The sequence below is a fragment of the Oncorhynchus gorbuscha genome, linkage group LG02 (genome assembly GCF_021184085.1).
Source record: "Oncorhynchus gorbuscha isolate QuinsamMale2020 ecotype Even-year linkage group LG02, OgorEven_v1.0, whole genome shotgun sequence".
NCBI lineage: Eukaryota > Metazoa > Chordata > Actinopteri > Salmoniformes > Salmonidae > Oncorhynchus > Oncorhynchus gorbuscha.
The window spans coordinates 55570672-55589643 of NC_060174.1; the positions used below are offsets into that span (position 1 = coordinate 55570672).

The window sequence follows — 18972 nt, forward strand, 5'->3', positions numbered from 1 at the left end:
TGGAGAGGAGGAAGGCTCTAGCAGCGCTGGACAGGCGGGAACACCTGTAGGCAGAAGACGGAGAGACAGCCTGGTGCGGGGGGCTGCCACCGGAGGGCTGGTGCAGAGGTGGCACTGGGTAGACCGGACCGTCGGTGCTGCCCAATCTTACCTGGTTGAATGCTCCCCGTAACCAGGCCAGTGCGGCGAGGTGGAATAGCCCGCACTGGGCTGTGCTAGTTTCATCATAGTGCTTGATGGTTTTTGCGACTAGACTGGAAGAAACTTTCAAAGTTCGAGAAATGTTTCTCTTTGCTTATTTGAGGTGTTCTTGCCTTAATATGGACTTGGTCTTTTACCAAATAGGGATATATTCTGTATACCACCCCTAACTTGTCACAACACAACTGACTGGCTCTAACGCATTAACATCTTACGGCTGAAATCCCGTTAACGGGATCATTTGACAACAGCCAGTAAAAGTGCAGGGCGCCAAATTCAAACAGAAATCTCATAATTAAAATTCCTCAAACATACAAGCATTATACACCATTTTAAAGATACAGTTGTTGTTAATCCCACCACAGTGTCCGATTTCAAAAAGGTTTTACGAAGAAAGCATACCATGGTTATGTTAGGTCAGCGCCAAGTCACAGAAAAACACAGCCATTTTTCCAGCCAAAGAGAGGAGTCACAAAAAGCAGAAATAGAGATGAAATTAATCACTAACATTTGATGATCTTCATCAGATGACACTCATAGGACTTCATGTAACACAATACATGTATGTTTTGTTCGATAAAGTTCATATTTATATCCAAAAATCTCAGTTTACATTGGCGCGCTGTTCTGTAATGTTTTGCTTCCAAAACATCCGGTGATTTTGCAGAGAGCGACATCAATTTACAGAAATACTCATCATAAATGTGTTTTTTTTTATTTTACCCTCTTTTTTCCCCAATTTCGTGGTATCCAATTGTTAGTAGCTACTATCTTTGTCAGAGAAAGTTTGCCTGCCCTACATAGGGCAGGCAAACTTCCAAATAGGAAGTGGAAATTCTGGGGCTGATTGAATTTCAAGTCATCGCATATTCACATCCAAACAAGATATGGATCTGTTCGCACTTCCTACGCCTTCCACTAGATGTCAACAGTCAGTAGAACGTGGAATGAAGCCTCTAGTGTGATGTGGGACCGGACGGGAGGGGAATGAGTTAGTGGTCTGTCAGAATGCCAGTTCCTGGTTGCGCATATTACTGTTGATATAGCCTTGCGTTGCATTACTCTGTAGACAAAAATGAATGTTGGAACGTTATTGGATATATGTGAAAATAACATCCTGAAGATTGATTCTCTACTTAGTTTGACCAGTTTACTCGACCTAGAATATAACTTTTTGAAGTTTGTCTGGGTTCGCCTGGACCAGCACCAGATTTTGGACATGTGAACTAACCGTGCTAGCAAATGCAGCTAATTGGACACTAGTAATGGACATTATGGAACAAAACAAATATTTATTGTGGAACTAGGACTCCTTGCACTGCATTCTGATGAAAGATCATCAAAGGTAAGGGAATATTTATGATGTAATTTCGTATTGCTGTTGACTCAAACATGGCGGAGAAATATTGTTACGTCTTAGCGCCATTTTAGATTATTTCATGGTATGCTTTTTTCGTAACTGTGACGGCTTTCTTCCGTCAAAGAAAGGCGGGAGACTCTCGCAGCTCTGGACAGGCGGGAGACTCTAGCAGCTCTGGACAGGCGGGAGACTAGCAGCACTGGACAGGCGGGAGACTAGCAGCTCTGGACAGGCGGGAGACTAGCAGCTCTGGACAGGCGGGAGACTCTCGCAGCTCTGGACAGGCGGGAGACTCTAGCAGCTCTGGACAGGCGGGAGACTCTAGCAGCTCTGGACAGGCGGGAGACTCTAGCAGCTCTGGACAGGCGGGAGACTCTAGCAGCTCATGACATTCTGCCAGACCTCTTAGTCAAACAGCTCTTAATCACTCCCCCTTCAGAGTAGAAGTCTGAAACAAGGTTCTAAAGACTGCTGACATCTAGTGGAAGCCTTAGGAAGTGCAATCAGACCAAATTTGACACTGTTTATTGGATAGCCAAAGACTTAAACCTACAAACCTTAGATTTCCCACTTCCAGGTTGGATTTTATCTCAGGTTGTTGCCTGCCATATGAGTTGTGTTATACTCACAGACATCGTTCAAACAGTTTTAGAAACTTCAGACTGTTTTCTATCCAAATCCACTGATAATATGCCTATCTTAACTTCTGGGCCTGAGTAGCAGGCAATTTACTCTGGGCACCTTATTCATCCGAGCTACTCAATACTACCCCCCAGCCATAAGAAGTTAAATAACTTCCACAATTAACTTTTAACAAGGCACACCTGTTAATTGAAATGCATTCCATGTGACTACCTCATGAAGCTGGTTGAGAATGCCAAGAGTGGCTACTTTACTACATGATTCCAAATGTGTTATTTCATAGTTTTGATGTCTTCACTGTTATTCTACAATGTAAAACATTTTTTTAATTATGAAAAACCATTGAATGAGTAGGTGTATCCAAACGTTTGACTGGAACTGTAGGTCAAATTAAGCTCCTACATCTGTAGGATCAAAAATAATTTTCAAAGAGGAATTTACATCAAACATAATTCACGATCCCATTTTCTACGTGTGAAATTGTTTTCCTTACAAACAATGGTAATTAACTATGTTAAAAAAACAGTTTTTCTGTGTTGAAATGGTGTGGGCATATATCCTATATCGTTCATTAAAAATATTCATGCTGATTTTTTAAATGTTTGAGATACAAGATTGAGGTATGTTTTTTTTTAAACGTGTTTTTTCTCCCATTTATGCTTTGGCCACATGAGTATGGGATGGGTCAACCACATTCTTTGGGTATCAGTTAACAGAATATGAACTTTTAAAAGTTAGATTTTCACTGGACACTTACTGTAAGACTTAGTCCTTTAGTCATTCCAATGTTGGTGGCATTGAGGAGGCGGCCTTGGCTGATGACTGATGTGGAATTGCAGGGTTGGGACTACTTTATGTGGCTTGAGATCTTGCTGATACTGACTGAAGTGGACTTGTACGGGGACAAATTTAAGTGGCCTGAGGATGAGGAGGAAGCTATTCTCTCCTATCCCCCTTGATGGGGCCGGGACTCGGATGTACCCAGACCAACGTGATACTTCTAAGGTGCCTGTTTCTGTTTCCGGTGGAGTGATGGAGGAGACAAAGGAGAGAGGATTCACAGCGGTAAAACCTTGCTGTGGGCGCTGATCCCTCGGCTACCTGTGCCCACGGTGCTTATCAGGGTCATTGAGTGCATGGTGAGGGTGTCGGTTGCCAGGCCATGAGCGATGTAGAGCCCACAGGAGAGGACCTCTAGAGTGGCATCGCAGAACTACAGGGAGTACAGACAGACACCAACTGTTAGATACTACATACAGAATTGTGGTAAAGAACTTTAAGACAATTTATACACTTCAATACACAAGACATACCAAGTTTATCTTGATACGGAGTCTAATCTACTTAATAACCAACATTTGAATGTAAATCTGTATCCTAATTGAATTACGACCACAAGGACCTGATTTAGCAGTCTCCTTCAATAATCTACAAACTCAATTGATGTGCTGTGTCCTCACTTTATTCTGGCACTCCTACACATAGCTGCGTGTTACTTAGGAAATAGATGATAGGGTTGTTGACAGGACTGGGCTTGGCGAAGTACAAAGGCATGACAGCCAACAGTGGAGGGATGTGGAGCTCTGAGTCCACCACCACAGACAGGGCCGTGTAGGGAAGCCATCAGAAAAAGAAGGCCCCGATCATGGCCAGTACCATCCTCACCGCCATTCATTCTCCTCTAGGCTGGGATGCCCTCCCTGCAACTCCACACTATGGTTCAGCTGGGGAAGAGGAGGAAGGAGAGGAATAGAAAGACAAAAAAGACGACGACAACACCGCACAACAGGGTTGTGTTCATTAGGTATCTACCGGAAGAAAACAGACTGAAAAAGGGAGTAACTACATGGAATTGTCCAATAAGAAACACAAATGTTTCATTTTCTATGACAAAAAGGTTTTAAAACTTGTTCTCGTGGAGCTTCTATTCAGCTAGATGAAGAGAAACAGGACAGTGCTAGCATCATTCACATACTTGTGAGCATACAGTAGAACACAGTTGCTTTCCCTCCTGGGGTCCTGAACTATAGACTACAGAGCTAAACCTTGTCTATGTACTTGACCTCATCCCCAGGCTCCATTGATACAGCAATATGATCTAGCAGGCAAAAATGATCCTAGATCTGCACTCCTACTCTGAGATGTTTTATGAATATGGGCCCTGGATTCACAACCACAAAACTAGAAAGATCTGAATAAACCCCCATGAAATTAATTCAACACATTGAGTTAAGTCGATCAAATTAAACTTGCATTTTCAAGACCTGTATATGAACTTGCCATAATATGGACTTGGTCTTTTACCAAATAGGGCTATATTCTGTATACCACCCCTACCTTGTCACAACACAACTGATCGGCTCAAAGCCATTTTAAGAAGGAAAGAAATTCCAAACTTTTAACAAGGCACACCTGTTAATTGAAATCCATTCCAGGTGACTAACACATGAAGCTGGTTGAGAGAACGCCAGGAGTGTTCAAATCTGTCATCAAGGCAAAGGGTGGCTATTTGAAGAATCTCAAATATAAAATATTTAGATTTGTTTTACACTTTTTTGGTTACTCCATGATTTAACGTTTAATAGCTGTAATAGGCGAAAATAGAGGATGGATCATCAACACATTAAGTTACTCCACAATACTAATCTAAATGACGGAGTGAAAATGAATATGCCTGTACAGAGTAATATATTCCAAAACATGTCTCCTGTGTGCAACAAGGCACGAAGTAATACTGCAAAAGATGTGTCACAGCAATTCACTTTTTGTCCTGAATACAAAGTGTTACGTTTGGTGCAAAATGCTTACTTAATAATTCTAGGCCAGTGACAAAAAATCTCAATGTAATTAATTTTAAATTCAGGCTGTAACACAACAAAATGTAGAAAAAGTCAAGGGGTGTGAATACTTTCTGAAGGCACAGTAAATTCTCATTGAGAATTAACTAGGGGCCATGACATGAAAATAGAGCTCTTGGGCCACACTCCAGTGGTGGGTTTGGTGTCGAAATGAGAATGCATGAGCAGAAAAGAACCCCATACCTCCTGTAAAATATGGTGGTGGATGATGTTATGGTTGATTTTATGGGAATAGTTTGCTTCCACTTGTCCTGGGGCCCTAGTTAAGGTCAAAGGCATCATGAACTTTATCCAGTACCAGGATATTTTAGCCAAAAACCTGGTTGTGTAAAACCCTGATCAGTTTCACCTGTCCTTGTTATTGTCTCCACCCCCTCCAGGTGTTGCTTGTTATACCTGGTGTATTTATCCCTGTGTTTCCTGTCCCTCTATGCCAGTTAGTCTTGTATGTTCCAAGTCAACAAGCATGTTTTTCCCGTGCTCCTGCCTTTTCTATTGTCCTTTACTAGTCCTCCCGGTTTTGACCCCTGCCTGTTTTCTGGACTCTGTACCTGCCGCCCTGACCATTCTGCGTGCCGACCTCGAGCCTGCATGCACTGTACCTCCTAAACTCTGAACTGGTTTTGACTTTTTGCCTGTCCACGACCACTCTTGCCTACCCCTTGCGGATATAATAAATATCAAAGACTCAAACCATCTAACGTGTCTGCATCTGGGTCTCGCCTTGTGCCCTTATAGTTTGCCTCTACTAGGAGGTTAAAACTTAGCCGCAAGTGGATCTTCCATCAAAACAACAACACCAAGCACACCTCAAAATCCACAAAGAAATGGTTCATTGGACACAAAAATCAACATTTTCCTATGACTCGCCAGACTTGAAACCAATTGAAAACCTGTGGTTTAAACTGAAGAGGGTAGTCCATCAGCGCAGACAACAGATATCTATGATCTGGGAGGATTCTGTATGGAGGAATGGTCTAAGATCTGTCCAAATGTGTTTTCCAACTCATTAAACATTTTAGAAAAAGGCTCAGTGTCGTTATCCTCGCAAGGGGAGGTATTGAAAACAGGGGTCTTACTAATTTTGACCCCTAACTTTGAGAGAATGTTTAACTTGATAAACAAAATCTTTCTGAGCAATTGTTTTTAGCATACAATATGCACAAAAAAAACTAAGTGTTTGTTTCATGAGCTTAAATTAAAGATCCCAGGAATTTTCCATAAACACAAAACGCTTATTTCTCTCAAATTTTGTACACAAATTTGTTTACATCCGTTAGTGAACGTTTCTCCTTTGCCAAGATAATCCATCCACCTGACAGGTGTGGCAAATCAAGAAGTGGATTAAACAGCATGATCATTACACAGGTGCAATTGCATTGCTGTCTGCAGGAATGTCCACCAGAGCTGTTGCCAGATAATAAAATTTTTATTTCTCTACCATAACCCACCTCCAATGTCATTTTAGAGAATTTGCCAGAACCTCCAACCGGCCTCACAACCACAGACCATGTGTATGGCGTCGTGTGGGCAAGATGTGTGCCGATGTCAACATTGTGAACAGAATGCCCCATGGTGGGGGAGGGGTTATGGTATGAGCAGGCATAAGCTATAGACAACAAGCACAATAGCATTTTATCGATGGCAATTCAAATGCTCAAAGATACTGTGATGAGATCCTGAGGCCCATCGTGCCATTCATCTGCCACCATCACCACATGTTTCAGCAAGATGATGCAAGGCCCCATGTCACAAGGATCTGTACACAATTCCTGGAAGCTGAAAATGTCCCAGTTCTGGCCTGCATACTCAGACATGTCACCCATTGAACATGTTTGGGATACTCAGGATCGACGTGTATGACAGCGTGTTCCATTTCCCGACAGTATCCACAAACTCCGCACAGCCATTCAAGAGGAGTGGGACAACATTACACAGGTCACAATCAACAGCCTGATCAACTGTAACGTCGTTCGTCTGTTGTATGAAGAGAGTCAGACCGAAATGCAGCGTGTAGGTTACTCATGACTTTAATGAAAATAATCGCGGTACATGAAATAACCGTATATGAAAACAACAAACGAAACGTGAAACCTATTACAGCCTATCTGGTGACTACAACACTAAGACAGGAACAATCACCCACAAAATACAACGCGAAAGTCAGGCTGTCTAAATACGGCTCTCAATCAGAGACAACGACAAGCACCTGACTCTGATTGAGAATCGCCCCAGGCAGCCAAGCCTAACTACACCCCTAATCATACACAATCCCAATTACTACAAACCCCAATACGAAACACAACATATATAAACCCATGTCACACCTTGGCCTACCCAAACATATAACAAAAACACAAAATACAATGACCAAGGCATGACAGAACCCCCCCTAAGGTGCGGACTCCGGGACGCACCTCAAGAGCATAGGGAGGGTCCGGGTGGGCGTCTGTCCATGGTGGCGGTTCTGGCTCGGGACGTGGACCCCACTCCATAAATGTCCTAGTTCCTCCCCTTCGCGTCCTGGGATAATCCACCTTCTCCGCCGACCATGGCCTAATAGTCCTCACCCTGATCCCCACAAAACTGAGGGGCAGCTCGGGACAGAGGGGCAGCTCGGGACAGAGGGGCAGCTCGGGACAGAGGGGCAGCTCGGGACTGAGGGGCAGCTCAGGACAGAGGGGCAGCTCAGGACAGAGGGGCAGCTCAGGACAGAGGGGCAGCTCAGGACAGAGGGGCAGCTCGGGACCGAAGCAGCCCAGGACTGAGGGGAAGCCCGGTACTGAGGGGAAGCCCGGTACTGAGGGGAAGCCCGGTACTGAGGGGAAGCCCGGTACTGAGAGGAAGCTCAGTACTGAGAGGAAGCTCAGTACTGAGAGGAAGCTCAGTACTGAGAGGAAGCTCAGTACTGAGAGGAAGCTCAGGCAGGTAGTAGGCTCCGGTAAATCCTGGCTGGCTGGTGGAACTGGATGATTCAGGTTGTCTGGCCGATCTAGAAGATCTTGGCAGACTGGCACTTCTGGCGGATCTTGGCAGACTGGCGGATCTTGGCAGACTGGCGGATCTTGGCAGACTGGCACTTCTGGCGGATCTTGGCAGACTGGCACTTCTGGCGGATCTTGGCAGACTGGCACTTCTGGCGGATCTTGGCAGACTGGCACTTCTGGCGGATCTTGGCAGACTGGCACTTCTGCGGATCCTGGCAGACTGGCACTTCTGCGGATCCTGGCAGACTGGCGACGCTGGGCAGACTGGCGGCGCTGGGCAGACTGGCGGCGCTGGGCAGACTGGGGGCACTGGGCAGACTGGGAGCACTGGCGGCGCTGGGCAGACTGGGAGCACTGGCAGAGCTGGGCAAACTGGGAGCACTGGCGGAGCTGGGCAGACTGGGAGCACTGGGCAGACTGGGAGCACTGGCGGCGCTGGGCAGACTGGGAGCACTGGCGGCGCTGGGCAGACTGGGAGCACTGGCGGCGCTGGGCAGACTGGGAGCACTGGCGGCGCTGGGCAGACTGGGAGCACTGGCGGCGCTGGACAGACAGGAGACTCCGGCAGCGCAGGAGAGGAGAAAGGCTCTGGCTGCGCTAAACAGGCGGGAGACTCCGATAGCGCAGGAGAGGAGAAAAGCTCTGGCTGCGCTAAACAGGCGGGAGACTCCAACAGCGCAGGAGAGGAGAAAAGCGCTGGCTGCGCTGAACAGGCGAGGCGCACTGGAGGCCTGGTGCGTGGTGCTGGAACTGGAGGTACTGGATCTAGGACACGCACAGGAAGCCTGGTGCGGGGAGCTGCTACCGGAAGACTGGTGTGTAGAGGTGGCTCTGGATAAACCGGACCGTGCAGGCGCACTGGAGCTCTTGAGCACCGAGCCTGCCCAAGCTTACCTGGCTCGATGCCCACTCTAGCCCGGCCAATAGGAAGAAATGGTATGTGCCGCACCGGGCTATGCTCCCGCACTGAAAACACTGTGCGCTCCATAGCATAACACGGTGCCTGCCTGGTCTCTCTAGCCCAACGGTGAGCACAGGGAGTATGCGCAGGTCTCCTACCTGGCATAACTATTCTCCCTTCTAGCTCCCCCCCAATAATTTTTTTGGGCTGCTTTTCCGGTTTCCTTGCCAACCGTGTTCCCTCGTATCGTCGGCTCCTATCTCCCGCTGCCTCTGCTCTCCTTAGTGCCTCCACCTGTTCCCATGGGAGGCGATCTCTTCCGGCCAATATCTCCTCCCAAGTGTAACAACCTTTACCATCCAACACGTCTTCCCATGTCCATTCTCCAAATAATTAATCCTCCCTTTGCTGCTCCAGCTGTCGCTGCCTGTTTAAACCAGCGCCTCTCCGTTTTCTCCGGCGTGTCTTTTTCTTTGACTCGATTCCCCTGTAGCCCTCTTCGCACTGCTGAAGCGAATCCCAGGCGGGCTCCTGCACTCGCTCTGGGTCGGCCGCCCACCTGTCGATTTCTTCCCACATCGTATACTCCATGCTTCTGCTGTCCATAACGTCCTCCTTCAGATCCTGCCAGTTCACACGCTGCTCGGTCTGTGAGTGGTGGGTGATTCTGTAACGTCGTTCGTCTGTTGTATGAAGAGAGTCAGACCGAAATGCAGCGTGTAGGTTACTCATGACTTTAATGAAAATAATCGCGGTACATGAAATAACTGTATATGAAAACAACAAACGAAACGTGAAACCTATTACAGCCTATCTGGTGACTACAACACTAAGACAGGAACAATCACCCACAAAATACAACGCAAAAGTCAGGCTGTCTAAACAGAGACAACGACAAGCACCTGACTCTGATTGAGAATCGCCCCAGGCAGCCAAGCCTAACTAGACACACCCCTAATCATACACAATCCCAATTACTACAAACCCCAATACGAAACACAACATATATAAACCCATGTCACACCCTGGCCTACCCAAACATATAACAAAAACACAAAATACAATGACCAAGGCGTGACATCAACTCATTGCGAAGGAAATGTGTTGCGCTGCATGAGGCAAATGGTGGTCACTCCAGATACTGACTGGTTTTCTGATCCAAGCCCCTACATTTACAAAAAAGTTATGAGACCAACAGATGCATATCTGTTTTCCCAGTCATGTGAAATCCATGGATTAGGTCCTAAGAAATTTATTTCAATTGACGGATTTCCTTATGTAACTCAGTTTGAAATTGTTGCATGTATATTTTTGTTCAGTATAGCTCAGTATTTGAATTTAATAACTTATTTTATGAAGTCATTTTTACTCATCTTTATCAAGGATGTCAATCATTTCAGACCACACTGTATATATCAAACAATAGATTTCTAAAACATTAAGCCTCATCGATGATCATAAACAATGTCATTTTCTTGTTCGTTTCCCCCAAAAACAAATAAATCTAATATCTGAACATTTTAATGCAAAGTAAATGATTTAAACACACTTTTACATTTTATACTTTTTAAAGCACAATGTTTAAGAAAACAAACAAAAAGATAGCCACGCAACACTGGACGATGAAACATTTGTCAATGAAATACAGCATATTACCCTTTTCTATGAAAAATAAACTGACAGTTATGTCGGTTGTGTCGGAGTGCTATTAATGTGGCTAGTACCTGAACTAGTAAGGACTACTAATAACAATAAAGCCTTTGTGAAAAATATGATTTTAGGGTAGGCCTATCTCCCTTATTACCAGGGAATAATATATATATTCTAAACTAAAGCATCACTAATATATGATCTACAGTGCAGTTCTAGTGACAGACGCGTAAGGCATGTCTTTGAAAATGTCAAGTCATCATTTCAAACAATTCAACATCACACAAAACTCCTGTGCTAGATAATATCAGGAGTCTGTGTTTCTCTGTGCTTACAGGTTCAGAGACCACCTGCTTTAGGTGGTCATCCCTTATTACCCCTTTATAACCAACTTTTTACAGATACTGTATATAGTTAAAAAGGCCAACAGCATCTTAATACACAGGTAACTAACTATACAAGTGCATATCATACATTTACATAAATATATGATTACCATGAATGTTACAGATAATGCACATATCATGTCTTGGCCCGACGTCTTTAAAGACTGCTATAAAATAAACGCTATTCACTCTGTACGGACAATTATACTCTCTTGCGCTCTCTCTCACACCCACACATATTTACTAAGAAATTAGAGATCACAATGACATATTTTGACCTTGTTTGGATGAAAGTGAAAGTTTGCTGATCTAAGTAAATGTCCATTTGGTTACATACTGTATGTCTGTCAAGCACATTCATCAAACTTAATACTTTGTGTTTGTTATACTAAGCAACTCTACTGTTAGTGGTTCTCTTAATGACAATAGAATTGCATTGAAACATTGCAGAACTATTAAAGAGGGTATATACTTACTGTATATTATCTAACGTCCTAAATCTTTATAGATAGATGAAACCTACACGTGTAATAGTGAGATGTCGTGACAAGATTTTAAAGAGGAGCAGCAATATAAGTTATTGTGAAAAAGCCAGCATATGAGATAGAGTATGTACAGTATCTAGTGAATGGCCTTTAGGTTACAGTCCACATGCCCTAAATATGTAATGAACGGTTGAAGTCCAAGTCAGCCATGTCCAGAACCCATCTCAGGACAGTATTCTGACTTGAAGACAACGCACTTAACTTACAATTTTGTGGCAGTCTCCAATTTACACGAAGGAATGAATGATCGGCGCAAAACTGAGTTGTGCACACTAATCTCAACTCTGAATAGGGCCCACAGAGAGCTCTGTGTCCAGACCAGGTCCGGGCGGAGTGTGTCGCAATGAAACCCGTCCCCCTCTACTTTGAGCAGGTCCGGATGGGGTGTTACACTGATCCCTACCTCCCTCTACTCTTCAGTGGTGGTCCTGTGGGGTATGAAGGGCATCTTCAGGGCTCCGGCGCTGGTCTGTTCGGGCCAGAAGGGTGACTCGTGCTGCAGGGGGGTCCGGCGAGGGAAGAAGGTGTGCTGGAAGTCATAGTTCAGCAGACAGCTGAGGGAGGCCATGTAGATGTCAGCGAAACGAGACAAGCGGCGGGAGAAGTAGGTGGGGTTGTGGTACGTTCGAAAGAGACTCCCAAACTGGCTGTTGAAGATGTCCTTAGTCTGCGATCTGTTGTATGATAAAACACGTAAGATATGTTATCAAGTGACAGTGTTCATTTGCATTGCATGTCAAGGAAAATATCGTTAAGACTTTATTTGAAGGGTAGCTACATTCATATGGAATTCTTATGTAGATTATAAATGTGTTATGAATTCCTTATGTACTAAAGGTGCCTTTCAAAGAAAGTATTATCAAAATATCTATAGCATAACTTCTAGACTTTGAACAAATAAGAGGACTCATTACAAATTACATAATGCTTCTCTTGAAAGGTTCATACACATTAAAAGTAATTCCCCATGGTACCTCATGGCTTCTCTCTCTTTGATCCATTCCTGGACAACAGATTGCGACGCTGGGTCTCTGTGGACCTGGAACGGAGGGAGAAGAAGACATACTGTGTAACTGTTTACATACATACTGAGAATATATATCTGTGGAGCTGGGAAGTAGGGACAGGGTTGGGGAGTAACTGATTACAAACTAAGTGTAATCAGTACATTACCAGCAAAAATATTGTAATCAGATTATAGATACTTAAAAAAAACTAGATTATTAATTATTGGATTACTTTTGAATTCAGAAAGGATGTTTGTGAAAAAATACAAAAAGTCAAAGATATTTTAAATTAAAAACAAATAATTTTACCTTTATTTAACCAGGTAAGCTAGTTGAGAACAAGTTCTCATTTACAACTGCGACCTGGCCAAGATAAAGCAAAGCAGTGCGACACAGACAACAACACAGAGTTACACATGGAATAAACAAGCGTAAACAAGTCTATATACAGTGTGTGCAAATGGTGTGAGGAGGTAAGGCAATAAATAAGCCATAGTAGCGAAGTAATTACAATTTAGCAAATGAACACTGGCGTGATAGATGAGCAGATGATGATGTGCAAGTAGAAATACTGGTGTGCAAAAGAGCAGAAAAGTAAATAAAAACAATATGGGGATACGGTAGGTAGATTGGGTGGGCTATTTACAGATGGGCTATGTAGAGCTGCAGCGATTGGTTAGCTGCTCAGATAGCTGATGTTTAAAGTTAGTGAGGGAAATATAAGTCTCAGCAGATTTTTGCAATTCGTGGCAGCAGAGAACTGGAAGGAAAGGAGGCCAAAGGAGGTGTTGGCTTTGGGGATGACCAATGAGATACGGGTGGGTGTTGTTATGGTGACCAGTAAGCTGAGATAAGGCAGAGCTTTACCTAGCATAGAATTATAGATGACATAGAGCCAGTGGGTCTGGCGATGAATATGTAGCGAGTGCCAGCCAACTAGAGCATACAGGTCGCAGTGGTGGGTGGTATAAGGGGCTTTGGTGACAAAACAGATGGCACTGTGATAGACTGCATCTAGTTTTTTGAGTAGAGTATTGGAAGCTATTTTGTAAATGACATCGCCGAAGTCGAGGATCGGTAGGATAGTCAGTTTTACGAGGGTATGTTTGGCGGCGTGAGTGAAGGAGGCTTTGTTGCGAAATAGGAAGCCAATTCTAGATGTAACTTTGGATTGGAGATGTTTAATATGAGTCTGGAAGGAGTTTACAGTCCAGCCAGACACCTAGGTATTTGTAGTTGTCCACATATTCTAAGTCAGAACCGTCCAGAGTAGTGATGCTAGTCGGGCGGGCGAGTGCAGGCAGTGAACGGTTGGAAAGCATATATTTGGTTTTACTAGCATTTTAGAGCAGTTGGAGGCCACGGAAGGAGTGTTGTATAGCATTGAAGCGCGTTTGGAGGTTAGTTAACATAGTGTCCAAAGAAGGGCCAGATGTATACAGAATGGTGTCGTCTGCATAGAGGTGGAGACCTGCTCGTAGATGTGTTTTAGGGAGCGTTTGGGGTGGTCATTTGACCGCAGACCCATAGCGGATGCAGGCAATGAGGCAGTGATCGCTGAGAACCTGATTGTATTTGGAGGGCAAGTTGGTCAGGATAATATCTATGAGGGTGCCCATGTTTACAGATTTAGAGGTGTACCTCTGGTGGGTTCCTTGATAATTTGTGTGAGATTGAGGGCATCTAGCTTAGATTGTAGGACTCCCGGGGTGTTAAGCATATCCCAGTTTAGGTCACCTAACAGAACGAACTCTGAAGATAGATGGGGGGACAATCAATTCACATATGGTGTCCAGGGCATAGCTGGGAGCTGACGGGGGTCTATAAAAGGCGGCAACAGTGAGAGACTTATTTCTGGAGAGATTAATTTTTAAAATTACAAGGTCAAACTGTTTGAGCATAGACCTGGAATGTATGACAGAACTTTGCAGGCTATCTCTGGAGTAGATTGCAACTCCTCCCCCTTTGGCAGTTCTATCTTGACGGAAAATGTTATAGTCGGGGATGGAAATCTCCCAAATTTTGGTGGCCTTCCAGGATTCAGACACGGCAAGTACATCAGGGTTGGCGGAGTGTGCTAAAGCAGTGAGTAAAACAAACTTAGGGAGGAGGCTTGTGATGTTAACATGCATGAAACCAAGTATTTTTCGGTTACAGAAGTCAGCAAATGAGAGTGCCTGTGGACACGCAGGGCCTGGGTTAACTTCCACATCACCCGAGGAACAGAGGAGGAGTAGGATCAGGGTATAGCTAAAGGCTATACGAACTGGTCATCTAGTGCGTTGGGGACAGAGAATAAAAGGAGCAGATTTCTGGGCGTGGTAGAATAGATTCAGGGCATAATGCGCAGACATGGGTATGGTTGGGTGCGGGTACAGTGGAGATAAACCCAGGCACTGAGTGATGATAAGAGAGGTTGCATCTCTGGACACACTAGTTATGCTGGGTGAGGTCACAGCATGTGTGGGAGGTGGGACAAAGGAGTTATCTGTTGTATGTTGAGTGGGACAATGGTAACTATCCTAAACAACAGTATACAAGACATATTGACATTTGAGAGAGACAAGGCAAAAAGCAATCACAGGTGGTGATTGGGAGAGCTAGCTAAGACGACAACGGGTAAGACAACAGCTAAGACAACAACAGGTAAAATGGCGATGAATGGGCAGGGAGGTTCGGTTAACTACACACAGGGCCTGAGTTTGACGCTGGGGCCGACAGATAAACAAAAAATAAACTAAATGGAGTACCGTGATTAATGAACAGTCCAGCAGGCATCAGCTATGTAGCCCGGTGATCATAGGGTCCAGTGAACAGCAATAGATGGAACAGGGAAGCCGCAGGGAAGTCGTTACTACGCTAGCACGAGGGCTTAAAGTTAGCAGGCTGGGGTAAGTAGAAGCATCTGCTCCGACGTCCGGCAAAGGCCGGTTGAGGGCACAGCGGATGGAGTTACATCGGCAGACCAGTCATGGTGGTATGGCGGGGCGCCGTGTCGACAAAGGGTCCAGGCCAGATGGTGAGAGAGGTATTGTAGTTGTAGTCATTGCCTGGCTCACGGCTAACTGGTGCTAGCTTCAGGGCAGGGGTGTTAGCCACTATAGCCACTCGGAAGCAGCTAGCTAGCAGCGATGATCTGATGCAAAGGTCCAGAGCTTACGGCAAGGATCCGGTGGAGTAGTGGATTCTAGCTGTGTTGGGGTAGAGTCCGGGAGGCATCAGCTGTGTAGCCGAGTGATCACTGAGTAGGTTGGGAGGTGGACCTGGCTCAGGGCTAGCTTCGGGGCTGGGTCACTTGGTGGCAGCTAGCTAGCGGTGATGATCAGGAGTAATGGTCCAGTGTTTACGGCAGGAATCCAGCATTGTAGTGGAGAGAACAGTCCAATATTGGTAGGCTGGCAAGTATTATCCAGGCTAAAAAACAGTTGGTGTCTCTGCAGAAGGTAAAGGCCGCTAGCAGTGGCTGACAATGACCAAATAGCTAGTAGCTAATTAGCTGGTTAGCTTTTGATGGTGTTTCTGGCTATAAGGTCTAAAAAAATATCGGATCCATATCACATTGAGTGAGGCGGGTTACCGGAAGGTATATTGAGATTGAAAATAAATTGAAAAAAAAAAGACGAAAAATACAAAAATTACATGAGGACGACAAACCACGTCTGCACTGCTACGCCATCTTGGAAAAAGATAGGGTGAACTTCGCCAGGGATGGCCTAAATCAATTTTTATGTCAGATTCAGCTCCAGGACCAGCCATAGGGCCAGTTGGCTAATCTTTTGAATATGGCGTAGTAAAAAAACAAACATAATATTAGCTAGGGAGAAGGTTAGCAAGATAGCTAGCTAGCTAGAAAACGTTAGCATGCTAGCTAGCTACACTGACAACTGTCAGTACCCTATTTGTTGATGTTTATCAACTCCACGTGGAAATTCCCATATTCGTGAATATGTACAGTGCCTTGCGAAAGTATTCGGCCCCCTTGAACTTTGCGACCTTTTGCCACATTTCAGGCTTCAAACATAAAGATATAAAACTGTATTTTTTTGTGAAGAATCAACAACAAGTGGGACACAATCATGAAGTGGAACGACATTTATTGGATATTTCAAACTTTTTTAACAAATCAAAAACTGAAAAATTGGGCGTGCAAAATTATTCAGTCCCCTTAAGTTAATACTTTGTAGCGCCACCTTTTGCTGCGATTACAGCTGTAAGTCGCTTGGGGTATGTCTATATCAGTTTTTCCCATTCCTCCTTGCAAAACAGCTTGAGCTCAGTGACGTTGGATGGAGAGTATTTGTGAACAGCAGTTTTCAGTTCTTTCCACAGATTCTCGATTGGATTCAGGTCTGGACTTTGACTTGGCCATTCTAACACCTGGATATGTTTATTTTTGAACCGTTCCATTGTAGATTTTGCTTTATGTTTTGGATCATTGTCTTGTTGGAAGACAAATCTCCGTCCCAGTCTCAGGTCTTTTGCAGACTCCATCAGGTTTTCTTCTAGAATGGTCCTGCATTTGGCTCCATCCATCTTCCCATCAATTTTAATCATCTTCACTGTCCCTGCTGAAGAAAAGCAGGCCCAAACCATGATGCTGCCACCACCATGTTTGACAGTGGGGATGGTGTGTTCTGGGTGATGAGCTGTGTTGCTTTTACGCCAAACATAACGTTTTGCATTGTTGCCAAAAAGTTCAATTTTGGTTTCATCTGACCAGAGCACCTTCTTCCACATGTTTGGTGTGTCTCCCAGGTGGCTTGTGGCAAACTTTAAACGACACTTTTTATGGATATCTTTAAGAAATGGATATCTTCTTGCCACTCTTCCATAAAGGCCAGATTTGTGCAATATACGACTGATTGTTGTCCTATGGCCAGAGTCTCCCACCTCAGCTGTAGATCTCTGCAGTTCATCCAGAGTGATCATGGGCCTCTTGGCTGCATCTCTGATCAGTCTTCTCCTTGTATGAGCTGAAAGTTTAGAGGGACGGCCAGGTCTTGGTAGATTTGCAGTGGTCTGATACTCCTTCCATTTCAATATTATCGCTTGCACAGTGCTCCTTGGGATGTTTAAAGCTTGGGAAATCTTTTTGTATCCAAATCCGGCTTTAAACTTCTTCACAACAGTATCCCGGACCTGCCTGGTGTGTTCCTTGTTCTTCATGATGCTCTCTGCGCTTTTAACAGAACTCTGAGACTATCACAGTGCAGGTGCATTTATACGGAGACTTGATTACACACAGGTGGATTGTATTTATCATCATTAGTCATTTAGGTCAACATTGGATCATTCAGAGATCCTCACTGAACTTCTGGAGAGAGTTTGCTGCACTGAAAGTGAAGGGGCTGAATAATTTTGCACACCCAATTTTTCAGTTTTTGATTTGTTAAAAAAGTTTGAAATATCCAATAAATGTCGTTCCACTTCATGATTGTGTCCCACTTGTTGTTGATTCTTCACAAAAAAATACAGTTTTATATCTTTATGTTTGAAGCCTGAAATGTGGCAAAAGGTCGCAAAGTTCAAGGGGGCCGAATACTTTCGCAAGGCACTGTATAAACAGCCCTCGTCATTCTTTGCAGGTGGAAGCTAAATGTGCATTTCATCTATTGGACAGAAAACTATGTTGAAATAGTGGCCCCAACATCCTCTGGGGGGGAGGGGGATATTTTAAGGCAAAAGTAATCCAAAAGTAACTGTAGCCAGGTCATTAGGTGGATGTACTCCGTATTCAACACACCCCACACACACCTCTCCCCGCCCCCACCTACCTGCATGTGCTCTATGAGTCCAGTCAGGCCCTGTAACCAGGTCATCATGTGGACGTATTGCTCAGTGTTCATGATCTTGATCTCCTTCCTCAGCTCTGGGATGATGGCTCCTGTCCTCCAGCCGTGCTTCAGAGTCAGGTCCTACGGGGAGACGCATAACACCGCAAATAACCAGTTACTTTGATGACGTACATTGTATTTGTACTGTATGTGGAAATGTTGTCACTTTGAATGACTGCTTGTTGTAGCACTTACAGCCAGGTCACTGTAAATGTGATCTCCAAAGTACAGCACCTTGGACCCCCTCCAACCAGTGAGTCTCAGGTACTCATATAGGTTTCCCTGAAACAAACACATACCTGTATCAAAGAAAAATGAAATAATTCCAGACCCCACAAAGGAGTTTAAACTCACATTCAATAGCTACATTGAATTGTCCTGTACCTGTTTATAGATCTTCCCCTTCTCCAGCTTGTGAATCCTGTCCCAATGCAGCACCCCTTTATCTGTTACTCGTCTGAAGGGCCTAGGATGGGACAGAGGTAGAAACTCGCTAACACTTTAATTGAAGAGTACTTACTTTCATGAGGACTTCAACTTGCGGTTGCTGACATAACCATTTATGGAACGCTTATGTACTGCTTATGAATGTGACATGAAG

The 18972-nt window shown here is 44.5% G+C and overlaps 1 protein-coding gene across 2 annotated transcripts in view; it reads right to left on the minus strand.

Annotated features, from left to right (window-relative positions):
* Window positions 1-2473: 2473 nt before the first annotated feature.
* Window positions 2474-18972, minus strand: part of LOC124004843 (5'-nucleotidase domain-containing protein 3-like) — a 36986-nt gene continuing 20487 nt past the window's right edge. Inside the window, exons 10-15 of one of the 2 annotated variants that reach the window (XM_046313682.1) lie at window positions 18756-18837; window positions 18567-18653; window positions 18312-18452; window positions 12505-12569; window positions 11934-12204; window positions 2474-3416 (exon numbers count right to left, since the gene is read on the minus strand). In XM_046313682.1, the coding sequence (XP_046169638.1) occupies window positions 11940-12204; window positions 12505-12569; window positions 18312-18452; window positions 18567-18653; window positions 18756-18837 (640 nt within the window). In that variant the 3' untranslated portion in view covers window positions 2474-3416; window positions 11934-11939. Of the gene's footprint in view, window positions 3417-10308; window positions 12205-12504; window positions 12570-18311; window positions 18453-18566; window positions 18654-18755; window positions 18838-18972 lie in introns of those variants that run through there. The other variant, XM_046313675.1, reaches the window with a different exon arrangement.